This window comes from Oncorhynchus mykiss, chromosome 9 (assembly GCF_057628025.1).
Source record: "Oncorhynchus mykiss isolate SJ-2025 chromosome 9, ASM5762802v1, whole genome shotgun sequence".
Lineage (NCBI taxonomy): Eukaryota > Metazoa > Chordata > Actinopteri > Salmoniformes > Salmonidae > Oncorhynchus > Oncorhynchus mykiss.
In genome coordinates this window covers 65125376-65138553 of record NC_143030.1, presented here as the reverse complement: position 1 = coordinate 65138553, position 13178 = coordinate 65125376, and the positions used below count along the sequence as shown (strand labels likewise).

General features: G+C 41.2%; 1 protein-coding gene across 4 annotated transcripts; it reads right to left on the bottom strand.

The window, feature by feature from the left end:
- Positions 1-4560: 4560 nt before the first annotated feature.
- On the bottom strand, positions 4561-13177 carry LOC110532558 (bridging integrator 2). 4 transcript variants are annotated; one of them, XM_090185022.1, is made up of 13 exons: positions 12485-13177; positions 8913-9032; positions 8744-8824; positions 8498-8552; positions 8256-8350; positions 8050-8145; positions 7861-7968; positions 7675-7760; positions 7462-7537; positions 7201-7283; positions 6367-7000; positions 6129-6203; positions 4561-6035 (listed from the first exon to the last, which is right to left on the bottom strand). In XM_090185022.1, exons 2-12 carry the CDS (start codon positions 8994-8996, stop codon positions 6150-6152), a joined length of 1452 nt encoding a protein of 483 aa, XP_090041148.1. In that variant the 5' UTR covers positions 8997-9032; positions 12485-13177; the 3' UTR covers positions 4561-6035; positions 6129-6149. The 4 variants fall into 4 exon arrangements, with proteins under 4 accessions (XP_090041148.1, XP_021472225.2, XP_090041147.1 ...); XM_021616550.3 differs by having other exon boundaries at positions 4561-6203; XM_090185021.1 differs by having other exon boundaries at positions 7861-8145; positions 12485-13176.
- Position 13178: the final 1 nt, after the last annotated feature.

Here is a 13178-nt window from a genome sequence, read left to right as displayed (position 1 = left end):
ACAAGTCAATTTGATAATAATATCCTTTTGATGAGCCAACATGTAAATGTAGAGGGTATTTTACTTAATTATAAGGAATTCTTATCACTTTACAAAATCCCTGTAACACTTAAAGATTTTCTAATTGTTTTAGATGCCATTCTCCCAGGTGTTGCTTTATTATTCAGGAATGTGTCAAGACCTGATCCTCAGAAGATACCTATGATTAACCCTGTTGCCTCATCAATATTATTATTATGTTTCTTATTTTGGTCAATTCAACAACAATAGAGCTATTCAAATCAAATGTATATATATATAGCCCTTCTTACATCAGCTGATATCTCAAAGTGCTGTACAGAAACCCAGCCTAAAACCCCAAACAGCAAGCAATGCAGGTGTAGAAGCACGGTGGCTAGGAAAACTACCTAGAAATGCCGAAACCTAGAGAGGAACCAGGCTATGAGGGGTGGCCAGTCCTCTTATGGCTGTGCCGGGTGGTTATAACAGAACATGGCCAAGATGTTCAAATGTTCATAAATGACCAGCATGGTCAAATAATAATAATCACAGTAGTTGTCGAGGGTGCAGCAAGTCAGCACCTCAGGAGGAGATGTCAGTTGGCTTTTCATAGCCGATCATTAAGAGTATCTCTACCGCTCCTGCTGTCTCTAGAGAGTTGAAAACAGCAGGTCTGGGACAGGTAGCACGTCCGGTGAACAGGTCAGGGTTCCATAGCCGCAGACAGAACAGTTGAAACTGGAGCAGCAGCACGGCCAGGTGGACTGGGGACAGCAAGGAGTCATCATGCCAGGTAGTCCTGAGGCATGGTCCTAGGGCTCAGGTCTTCTGAGAGAGAGAGAGAGAGAGAGAGAAAGAAAGAAAGAGAGAATTAGAGAGAGCATACTTAAATTCACACAGGACACCAGATAAGACAGGAGAAATACTCCAAATATAACAGACTGACCCTAGCCCCCCGACACATAAACTACTGCAGCATAAATACTGGAGGCTGAGACAGGAGGGGTCAGGAGACACTGTGGCCCCATCCGCTGATACCTCGGGACAGGGCCAAACAGGCAGGATATAACCCCACCCACTTTGCCAAAAACCTACAACCTACATTATTCAAACCTTGTTTCAGCAGGATGTTGTATCTATGTCATGCCTTGTTGGAACAGTTTTATTGATAATTTCTGTTGGAAAAAAGTTTGGATGTTGCCACAAATACCTACTTATTAACAAAATTATGTAAGTTTCTTTTAAAATTGTTCAGAAATATTATCCTGCCAACCACGATATGAAGAAGTTTAGGAACATATATTCAAATTGTACTTTTTATAACGAAGCAGTGTTTTTTTGGCATTGTATTCATTTATTTAATATTATTTGTTATTTATGTAACATTTTATTTAACTAGGCAAGTCAGTTAAGAACAAATTCTTATTTAGAATGACGACCTGGCTAAAGGCTTCCTGCGGGGACGGAGGCTGGGATTAAAAAAATTAAAAATACAATTTACCTACGATATTTTTTATTTTATTTAATTTCACCTTTATTTAACCAGGTAGGCCAGTTGAGAACAAGTTCTCATTTACAACTGCGACCTGGCCGAGATAAAGCAAAGCAGTGCGACAAAAACAACAACACAGAGTTACACATGGGATAAACAAACGTACAGTCAGAACCGTCCAGAGTAGTGACGCTAGTCGGGCGGGTGGGTGCGGGCAGCGATCGGTTGAAGAGCATGCATTTCATTTTCCTAGCATTTAAGAGCAGTTGGAGGCCACGGAAGGAGTGTTGTATGACGTTGAAGCTCGTTTGGAGGTTTGTTAACACAGTGTCCATTGAAGGGCCAGATGTACAGAGAATGGTGTCGTCTGCGTAGAGGTGGATCAAAGAATCACCCGCAGCATGAGCGACATCATTGACATATATAGAGAAAAGAGTCAGCCCGAGAATTGAACCCTGTGGCACCACCATAGAGACTGCCAGAGGTCCAGACAACAGGCCCTCCGATTTGACACACTGAACTCTATCTGAGAAGTAGTTGGTGAACCAGGCGAGGCAGTCATTAGAGAAACCAAGGCTGATGAGTCTGCCGATAAGAATACAGTGATTGACAGAGTCGAAAGCCTTGGCCAGGTCGATGAAGACGGCTGCACAGTACTGTCTTTTATCGATGGCGGTTATGATATCGTTTAGGACCTTGAGCGTGGCTGAGGTGCACCCATGACCGGCTCGGAAACCAGATTGAATAGCGGAGAAGGCACAGTGGGATTTGAAATGGTCAGTGATCTGTTTGTTCACTTGGCTTTTGAAGACTTTAGAAAGGCAGGGCGGGATGGATATAGGTCTGTAACAGTTTGGGTCTAGAGTCCGCTTTCCAATCTTTAGGAATCTCAAACGATATGAAAGAGAGGTTGAACAGACTAGTAATAGGGGTTGCAACAATGGCGGCGGATAATTTTAGGAAGAGAGGGTCCAGATTGTCTAGTCTAACTGATTTGTAGGGATCCAGATTTTGCAGCTCTTTCAGAACATCAGCTGTCTGGATTTGGGTGAAGGAATGATGCTAGTGCAGTACGCCACAGGGTGTTTTTGTGCTGGTCAAGGGCAGTCAGGTCTAGAGTGAACCAAGGGCTATATCTGTTCTTAGTTCTACATTTTTTGAAAGGGGCATACCTATTTGAGGTGGTGAGGAAGGCACTTTTAAAGAACAACCAGGCATCCTCTACTGACGGGATGAGCTCAATATCCTTCCAGGATTCCCGGGCCAGGTCAATTAGAAAGGCCTGCTCGCAGAAGTGTTTTAGGGAGCATTTGACAGTAATGAGGGGTGGTCCTTTATGACCGCAGACTCATAAAGGACACAGGCAATGAGGCAGTGATCGCTGAGATCCTGGTTGAAAACAGCAGAGGTGTATTTAGAGGGCAAGTTGGTCAGGATGATATCCATGAGGATGCCCATGTTTACGGATTTGGGGTTGTACCTGGTAGGTTCTTTGATAATATTTGTGAGATTGATAGCATCTAGCTTAGATTGTAGGACGGCAGGGGTGTTAAGCAAATCCCAATTTAGGTCACCTAGCAGTACAAACTCTGATGATAGATGGGGGGCAATCAATTCACATTTGGTGTCCAGGGCACAGCTGGGAGCAGAGGGGGGTCTATAACAAGCGGCAACAGGGAGGGACTTATTTCTGGAGAGATGGATCTTTAAAAGTAGAAGCTTGAACTGTTTTGGCATAGACCTGGATAGTATGACAGAAGTCTGCAGGCTATCTCTACAGTAGATTGCAATTCTGCCCTCTTTAGCAGTTCTGTCTTGATGGAAAATGTTGTAATTGGGGATGGAAATTTCAAAAAATTTGGTGGCCTTCCTAAGCCAGGATTCAGACACAGCTAGGACATCAGGGTTGGGGGAGTGTGCTAAAGCAGTGAATAAAGCAAACTTAGGGAGGAGGCTTCTGATGTTAACATGCATGAACCCAAGGATTTTATGGTTGCAGAAGTCAACAAATGAGAGCGCCTGGGGACACACAGGGCCTGGGTTAACCTCTACATCACCAGAGGAACAGAGGAGGCGTAGGATGAGGGTACGGCTAAAGGCTAAAAGAACTGGTCATCTAGTGCTTTGGGAACAGAGAATAAAGGGGGCAGATTTCTGGGCATGGTAGGATAGATTCAGGTCATAGTGTACAGACAAGGGTATGGTAGAGTGCGAGTACAGTGGGGGTAAGCCTAGGCATTGAGTGACGATGAGAGAGGTTGCATCTCTGGAGGCGCCAGTTAAACTAGGTGCGGTCTCCGCATGTGTGGGGGGTGGGACAAGGTGGCTATCTGAGGCATGTTGAGCAGGACTCGGGGCTCCGCAGTAAAATAAAACAATGAGAGCTGCCCTAAACAACAGTATACACGGCATATTGACAGAGAGAGGCATAAAGCAATCACAGGTGTTGAGCTAAGACAACAGGTGAGACAACAACTGGTAAAACAGCTAAGACAACAACGGGTAAATGGCGATAAATGGGCAGAGAGGGTCAGTTAGCTACACACAGGGCCTGAGTTCGAGCCTGGGGCCGACAGATAAACTAAATGAAGTACCGTTTTAATGAACATTCCAGCAAGCATCTTCTCTGTAGCCGAGTGATCATAGGGTCATATAAATAAATTGAAATTTTTTGTGTAATTCATTTCAGAAAATGTACAAACAAAACACCACACTTTCTTACCTTGCAAAAAGAAATGTAACTATATTGTATTCTACCAACAAAAAAGCCATTATAGCTGTGTGTATTTGTCCCTTAGGGTTCTTGTGTAATGTGATATTGTACCCCCTAGCCAATTGTCCTTTGTATATTCTATATACTGTATAAACTTGTGTTCCCCCATGTACTTTTTGTATTGATTTGTTAAGAGAAAAGGGGGAAAAATTAAGTCAATTTGATGAAAACATGGAAATATGTGTATATATATTTTTTGTTGTTGATAATATTCACATGAAAATCTGTTTTCCGTGCCAAATGGACGGAAACCTAGTTATAGGCTCACAAATAAAAGACACTGTATCGGGACAAAGATGTTTCAGACATTTTATATAAAAACGAAATTAATCAAGACACCTTTGATTTCAGTGGTGGAAAAAGTACCCAATTGTCATACTAAAGTGAAAGTAAAGATACCTTAATAGAAAATGACTCAAGTGAAAGTCACCCAGTAAAATACTACTTGAGTAAAGTCTAAAAGTATTTGTTTTTAAATATACTTAAGTATCAAAAGCAAATGTTTACTTAAGTATCAAAAGTAAAAGTATAAATCATTTCAAATATTAAACAAACCAGATGGCACAATTTGTGTTTTTATTTATTTATGGATAGCCAGGGGCACACTCCTACACTCAGACATAATTTACAAGTGCTGTATTTGTGTTTAGTGAGTTTGCCAGATCAGAGACAGTAGAGATGGCAAGGGATGTTCTCTTGAGAAGTGTGTGAATTGGATCATTTTCCTATCCTGCTAAGCATTCAAAATGTAACAAGTACCTTTTGGGTGTCAGGGAAAATGTATGGAGTAAAACATACATTATTTTCTTCAGGAATGTGATAAAGTGAAAGTAAAAGTTGTCAAAAATATAAACAGTAAAGTACAGATGCCCCCCAAAACTACTTAAGTAGTACTTTAAAGTATTTTTACTTAAGTACTTTACACCACTGTTTGATTTAGTCATTTGATTTTAGTTTTTCAATTAACAGCTGTGACACTAAACAAGACATTATAAAAAGCTATTTGTTTAATCAATAATCAAGTTTTTCAGGTGCAATTTAGCAAACTTATATAGAGTAACACAGTATGAGTCATAATACCCATAAAGCCTAGCGGTCAAACAGGGAAATGGTTCCAATGGTTTTTCTACCATTCATTTTTCCCATAGGGGATTTCAGAAACAATTACAATAAGGGCTGTGTTTCGTTTAGGCTTACCCTGTCATGACATTTTGACAGTGTAACAGTGTAAATCTCTCTAGGACAAGGGGACCTTATAAAAATGTCACACCAGGGTAAGCCTACACGAAACACAGCCCTTATTTGAAGTGTTTCTAAAAAATGTATGGTGGAAAAATTATTGGAACCATTTCCCTGTTTGACCGCTAGGTTTTATGGTTATGACACCTCCATTGTGGGCTCTATGAAATGAGATACAGTTTTGCAAAGCTGAATGTCAAATTGAGTCAAGTACAATTTAGTGAACTTGCTGTTTCTCTACAATTAAATTAAAATACAATTCAAAGTTATTGGGTGTATAAAGTTATTGGGTGAATACTGGCACAACCCTAAACAAAGCAAAAATTGGCATACCATTGATTATATTAATTAAAAAACAAAACGTTTGTATTGAAAGTATATTGTCCACAAGCAAGAGCTTCCAGATCTTAGACAGCAGGTGGAAACAGGAGATATTCTTATATCCCTCCAGTAATATTGAGAAGGCTTTTCATATTGATCCTATTTTCCCTTGTGCAGTATTCATCCACTCTCCCTAATTACTATCTCATTCTGTGAACAAATACAAAACATTTTGACAGTTAACTCAGGAAATAAGAAACTCAATATAATAACTCAATTACAGTTACTTTAGACAGTAACAACCTTTTCCTCAGAGATCCTTCATTAAACCACAGTATTTTTCGCACCCTCTTGCTCCTGGATATGTAATTTTGCTGCCTAAAAGTAAAAGGAAAGAAAAGTTATATACCAGTAGATCCAAATGGTCTAGCAGCAGTCGATGGAATCCCATTATTATACTTCCTGTCTTGATTAGAGTAGACCGGCATGTAAATCAAATGTACTACATACGAGAGGTCATTACAGGTTGCGTGTGTCTCACCTTTTGGACAAGCACGTCAGCATCGGAGCCATCAGAAGCCGCTCCGTTCTGCACACCGTGGGCCCCAGAGTCTTCAGGGGCCCCAGGGCTCTCTATGGTCAGCAGGGGTGTGTCTATGGCCGAGGACTGGAGCTCAACGTTCTCTGAGTTATTGGAGTTGGTCACATCGGAAGTACTCGCTGTCAACGCAGAAGAGCTTTCTTCTTCTTCTCCTTTCTTATTTGAGGCGGTGGAGTGCTGGTCTGAAGGAGGCTCTCCCTCTTTCACATCCTTCTCTTCCTCCATCAGTTTCTCTTCTGACTTCTGGCCGCTGCCAGAGGCCCCTTTTGTGGTGGTGTTATCCCTGCTTTCAGATTCCGGTTTCTTCTCTGCAGTGGGGCCTTCACTGCGGGTGGAGTCTGCATCCAGGTCTTGGGCCTCTGAAAAGGGCTCTTTAGTAGGTGGGGACCGTGGGGAGACTGCAGGGGTGCTGGTTAATGACTCATCATAGCGAGGACTACTAAGGGATCTAAAGCTGGACCTGTCTCTAGTGAGAGTGCCGGACTTGCCCGGACTATAACTCTGATGGAAGTCAGAGAAGCTAGCGCTCCACGACCTGGGGGACATGAAAGATCGCCTCTTCAGAGAGCCAGTCCTGAAAGATATGTGAGAGGAGGGATAGGATGACTACATGTTGATATGCTTACTTTGCTTTAATTACCGTTATGCTTTATGTAACACTCACTATTTCGTTCATCCCAGACCACAGCTCATAGATAGACTCAAAATGGGAGGAAAGTTCATAAATAAAAAAAAACAGGGCTGGTGAGAGATGTAAAATCCTAGCCAACTTACTGATTCAACCCTTTGACGACAAACACCTTGTCTGGATGCTGATCCTTCAGGTCCTTCATCACATTCTGTAAATAACTATTGGACTGAAAGAGAGGATACACCAGTTTAAGAATAGATATAAACTGAAAGAACTAGGACTTTTGTTACCTAAATGCTGACAAAACAGTTAAGTTTTTTATAAACCAAAGTAAAGCCCTAGATAACTGCTTTTTTCACTGTGTTCCCACCCCAGATATTGAGAATAATATGACCTGCACATACCGTAGTCATTTCCTTGAAGAAGGTGTCCCGTAAATTTGAGATGGCTGTGAAGACTGACACATAGCATCCAATTCGACTTCAGGAACAAAATGAAGAGAAGAAAAAACATTATTCATATAAATTGTCCGCTACTTTTTCTTTGTTGACACACTTGATCTGATGATGCATTTGTCATTCTGCTATCTGGCTATGTGCGGACTTCTGACTCGTTACCTGTCATAGAGAGTAGGGAGCTCATCCCTCAGCTCTCTGTTGATGTCCTCGAAGACAATCTGGGTTCTGTTTACCTCCTCAGCTGCCTGTACCGAGAGAAGCACCATGACGAGATGAGTTTGTAGTTTTGTTTAAATGATCATTGCTGTGCAAATTAAGTAGACAGGGGTATCTTGTCTGTCTGACCTTGGCAATTTTGACATCATCTTTCTTTTTAGCATTCTGCATCGCCTCCAAGTGGTGACGGGAGGAATCATAGTCGACTAACTTCCTGCCTCGTTTGGCCACCCTCTCCTGGGGGGTTGGAGGAAAGGAATAATGCCCGTGTGAGATCAAATATTTAGGGAGTGTGTGTGTGTGTGTTTCCATCCTTACCCTGACATCGGGGAACTGGCTTATGTAAGACTCAATGGTGCAAAGTGCCTTATCTATCAGCTTCGCCTCATAATCATTCCACAGGAGGTCTTCACCCTGTTGGCATATGGAGAAAATGTATGTTTTTTTATACAGACATTTGCATAATAATAATAATCAACAGTCATGCATGCCATTCTTAATAATACAGCAGTGCTATGACTGACCTCTACAATGGTCCTCAGGTCCTCTTCTCCATCCCAGTCCGGCTCATAGACACCATACAGAGACTGGGAAAGACGTTTTGAAGCTTGCCGCATTCCTGTGGAAAGTCGACAGCATGGATCACATGTTATCAGACTGGGGCACTACTGATGGTGCTAAAGCTATAGAAAACCATGCAATTTATGGACAACATCATACAGATCACGTTTAATTTACAACATAGACGGACTGAACAAATGTTTACCTTTGACAGAACTAAGGTAAATCTTCAGGTCCTTGTATAACCGGTTCCCATCAATCTGCAAACAGAGATTATAGAGTGACTCATCTTGTCTGTAGGCTATACATACATCTATGGGATTTACTGGGGCACATTTACAGGCCTTTTCTATAGAATATAAATCACATATCCGTTTAAGGTTATCGTTACAGGTTCATACATATGGTGTGGTCTGATCTCTGTGTAGTACTGTACTGTCATGGTGACTACCTGTTGGTCATTCAGATTTAGGAGGCATTGTTCAAATATTTCATCTTTGGTCTCCACTGTCTTTCCAAACTTCTGCAAGACCTACAAAGTAGGGAATGCTATACATGTCAAACCTCAAACAACTTAATAATATTGTGCATTATATTGAGAAAGTTAAAGTACTGTATACCTTCTCTTTGCCCCTGCTCAGCTGCCTTTGGAATCTTTTCGCAAAGACCCCAGTGCCTCCTTTTGGACCATTGCCCTCTGACATAATTTCTCCTTTTCCCTGGTGTTGAGCTTTTTATCCCTGGAAATGTAGAGGTTGAGGAAAGACAAGTTAAGACATTAGTCGGGATGGATGCCTATTAAGCTCAAGATCAAAAGTGCATCAAACATGTATGGCAGTTTTAATGACTACATTTTAAAAATGTAACTAGGCAAGTCAGTTAAGAACAAATTCTTATTTACAATGACAGCCTACCCCAGCCAAACCCTAACGATGCTGGGCCAATAGTGTGCCACCCTATGGGACTCCCAATCATGGCTGGTTGTGATACAGTCTGGAATTGAACCAGGGTCTGTAGTGACGCCTCTAGCACTGAGATGCAGTGCCTTGGACCGCAGCGCCACTCGGGGGTCCCCCTGTGTTCCCAGTGTTTTTAGCACACCTATGTCTGATTAATGTATTGCATTATTAGCCTGGGAGGAAGGAAGGTGAACTGGTGATGGCTTGAGTTTGAAGAGGAGGGAGTACAGGGCTTAGCATGTCTCTCTCGATGCTAAAAATAGATTTTGGCTTGGAAAAGTTGAATATTTTCAGAAGGAGTCGGGTAATTGGTTAAGGGCAGAGGATTGGAGAGAAAAAGAGAGGAGATCTAGGGAGGCAGAGGATGGGTTTGAATCTGTTGAAGCTAGAAATAACAAGTGAGAGGTTGTCAAGGAAGATTGGTGTCAAATTCAAACAGGTGGAGCTGGATGGCAGTTTGAGTTCTGGGGATGAAATGGAAGGGGTAGAAGGTGTTGTGAGGAGTTCGGAGCCCGAGCCTTGCATTGATGCATATGGTTATGATAAAGATACATTTGGTCCAGTAGGAGTGACATTTCTGGATAAAGTGGATCCTTGCCTTTTGGTGGATCCATTTGTGGTTTCAGGGTTGGTGGGAAAAGAGTTGGGTGCAGTTGAATCAGTGAAGGTAAACTGTAGTGGACTTGTTATATTTGTGTCACACAACTTGGGTCAAGATCTGTTTCTTGCTTTGCTCTTAGGAACAGGGCACCATTAAAATGAGCTATTTCTGGTATAGTGTTTAGTGTGGAGGTGAAGTTGAAGATTCCTGGTGTTTGTGACGCCCACCGTTTGGTGCGACGCAGACCCGGTGGTGAGTGTGGTGAAACAGAGGAGTCACTGTCAGTCCTTTTGAGTCAGAGTCTTTACCCGACAAGGTCAAGATAGGATATATCAGTTATCCTGTTAAAGCTTTTGTGGCGAATCCACTGCACTGTTTCAGGTGCAACATTGATAGTCGTGTCACAGCAGTGTGTATGAGGGAAATTCCAGGATGTGGGAAGTGTGCAGGAGGGCATGGGATAGAGGATTGTGTCGTTTTGGTGGATAAAGTGGTGTGTCAACTGTTGGGGTGCACATGTTGCTGTGGATCGGAAGTTTAGTGCAGAACGTGTCGAATACTGAGGCAGTGAAGAAAGTAGAAGAGGATGGGTCAAGGGTGAGGGATTCTGAGAGGATATCTGTGCTAGCACAGAGGGATAGACCAATGAACGATATACATATATATATAGTATGCTTCAGTCTGGTTGGCTTCTTAGCGTTCATAGCAATGGTTATCAACTGTACTGCAGAAATTGAACATAAATCACAGAAAAAATATGTTGTGGTGGCAGCTGCAGAAAAGTATTTGGGAGTACGAGATTTTACTTCAGAAGAGTTACAGCATGTGCTGAGTGGTAGTGTCCAATCCTCTCAGGCCGTTGGCCTGGGGTAGGATAAGATAGGGTTAAAGTAAAGGTGATGGGTTTGAATGAGTATAGGGTTAGTTGGTAGGGTAATTAAAATATATTTATATTTTTCATTTTTCCCACTTCCCCTTTACGATTTTGTATCACAAAGTGTAATTGAGCTATACTATAGTTCAGTTGGGGGCGTAATGCAACATATTGGATGCCAACCGTTGTTAAACCTCACCAAAGAAGAAGAAGATGCCGCCTATGTCTAATCAAATTGTCGTTGGCCACGCCTACATACTATGGAAGTGAACTTTACACAGGACTGTTTCAAGATAGTGGGGCTGGTCCGATGTCAGAATACCATTTGATATTATATAATTTACTGGACCTGATAAGGGAGTAAGATAGCAAAATGTGCAGCTACAGACCTGAGAATCCAGTGGACTGGATGGGCCATATCAGGAGCTCTCAAAACAGAGAAGTTTTATGATTTAGCAGGTATATAACATGTTGATTTGAAGCATACCAATTCATGCCGAGGCGTGTTTGCAGGGAATCGCTACGATTTCAACCATTGGTTGAATAAGTAATCGAATCTATTAGGTTTGGGCATAGGCCTATTCTAAATAAACAATAATGCGGTCAAACAAAATGTTTGCAATGGAATTCGTTTTTTTTTTCATTAATGAAAGTATAGCATTTTGTATCTGATGAATATCAATGTTACAAAACCAAGCCTCTATAAATAAGAATGCTAAAGCAATCATCCAAAATGATCCAAAGTCCAAGATGATTTGCCACAAATTGTCACATTGTAGCGCGAGATTGGTCAATTTGTATCGTGATGTTTACCACAAATTGTTACTCTGTAGCTCACCCGATTTAAAATTTGTACAGTAGATCAATGTTACAATTTTACCAATGCAATATTGTTACGCCCTTTGTCGATCATCAAACATTTGCTATGGTAAAGGGAAATTCCACGATAAGAGTGATGCTGAAACTCAGATGTTTACTTTAAAATGTATACCAAACAAAAATGAATGATTGCAAAGTTAAACAAACTTAACAAATATGCACAATGACTACGTTTAACAATTTCCACGGAAAGATTTACAAAAACACATTTACAAATGCAAAGTTTGGTAATAATGACAGTTTGTGCCATCATCCTGTCATAACATTTTATGATAGCCTTGAACTGAGTTATTATTGCATGTGTCATTCTTTTTTTGGTTTTGATGCAAAGTTTGGTAACTCTATGATTACACAAACCGCACAAACTGTCATTCTGTTACCAAACTTTAAATCTGCACAGTTCTTAAAGTAAATGTGTTTTTGCAAGAGGTTCAGTTGAAATTGTTAAAAGTAATCATTGCAGTTAAACAACTATGCACAATCGTTCTTTTTTGTTTGGTATACATTTTAAAGTGAAAAATCAGGGTGTATCAGCATCACTCTGTTATCGTGGAATTGGCCATTACCATAGCAGATGTTTTATCGACAGAAATGGCGTAGCAATATTGTAACATACAGTACCACTCTGTTACCATGGAATTGCCTTAAACCAAAAAACAGCAGTCACAACCTTAAAACAACAGTCATGTAGGCCCATGCATTTTGACAATTGCATGTGACAATTGTTGTTGGCTTTTGCCTTATTCTAGTATAATATGTTACAACAGATATGTCTACATATGAACTGTCAAAATGCAAGTTAAAACTGATAGGACAGTATGTGCCATTCAGAATTAACTATATACTTTACAGTTAGTTATGTAAAATGCTGCAACTTACCTGTAGACACTGAATGGGCATTCCTTGTCAATGCAACAAATTAATTGCATTTCTTGACAAGCTTCTTTAACTTGTCTTCTTGTGCTGCTCCTCTGCTCTGTATGTGCTCATCGAAAGTTTTACCCTTGAACTTTGGAGCTAATTGTCACTGTCTGTAGGCTACTGGGTAAAATATTAATTGAACACGCCTTACTGTGAAAGGTCTATTTTTTAGGGTCTGCACATTTATATTACTTGCCCACCTGAGTCGCTATTGGGGAGGGACTCTTGTCATTTGAGGCAAAATGTGCAGACTGGATTGGTAACAGCATGGGGAGTAAGCTAAGCTTGACAGAGTCGGGGTGAAAGTGCACAGGTGGCCAGTGGCACCTTAATTAGGGAGGACAGGCTCATAGTAATGGCTGGAAAGGAATTAATGGAATGATATCACTTTCAAACACATAGTTTCCATGTGTTTGATACCATTCCATTCCCTCTATTACAGCCATTATTATGAGCCATCCTCCCCTCAGCAGCCTCCTGTGACCTAATATCAATCCCATCAGTGGAGAAGAACAAAACAGTTATAAACACCTGCAGAGCTTTAGTGTTCTCTGCTGCTTTTCATTCAACAAAGTTGTGTATCAGTTCAGCAGTCTTAGCCAAGGCTAAGGCTTGGGCCAACACAGTGTTGCAGAACCCTTTATGGTTGTGA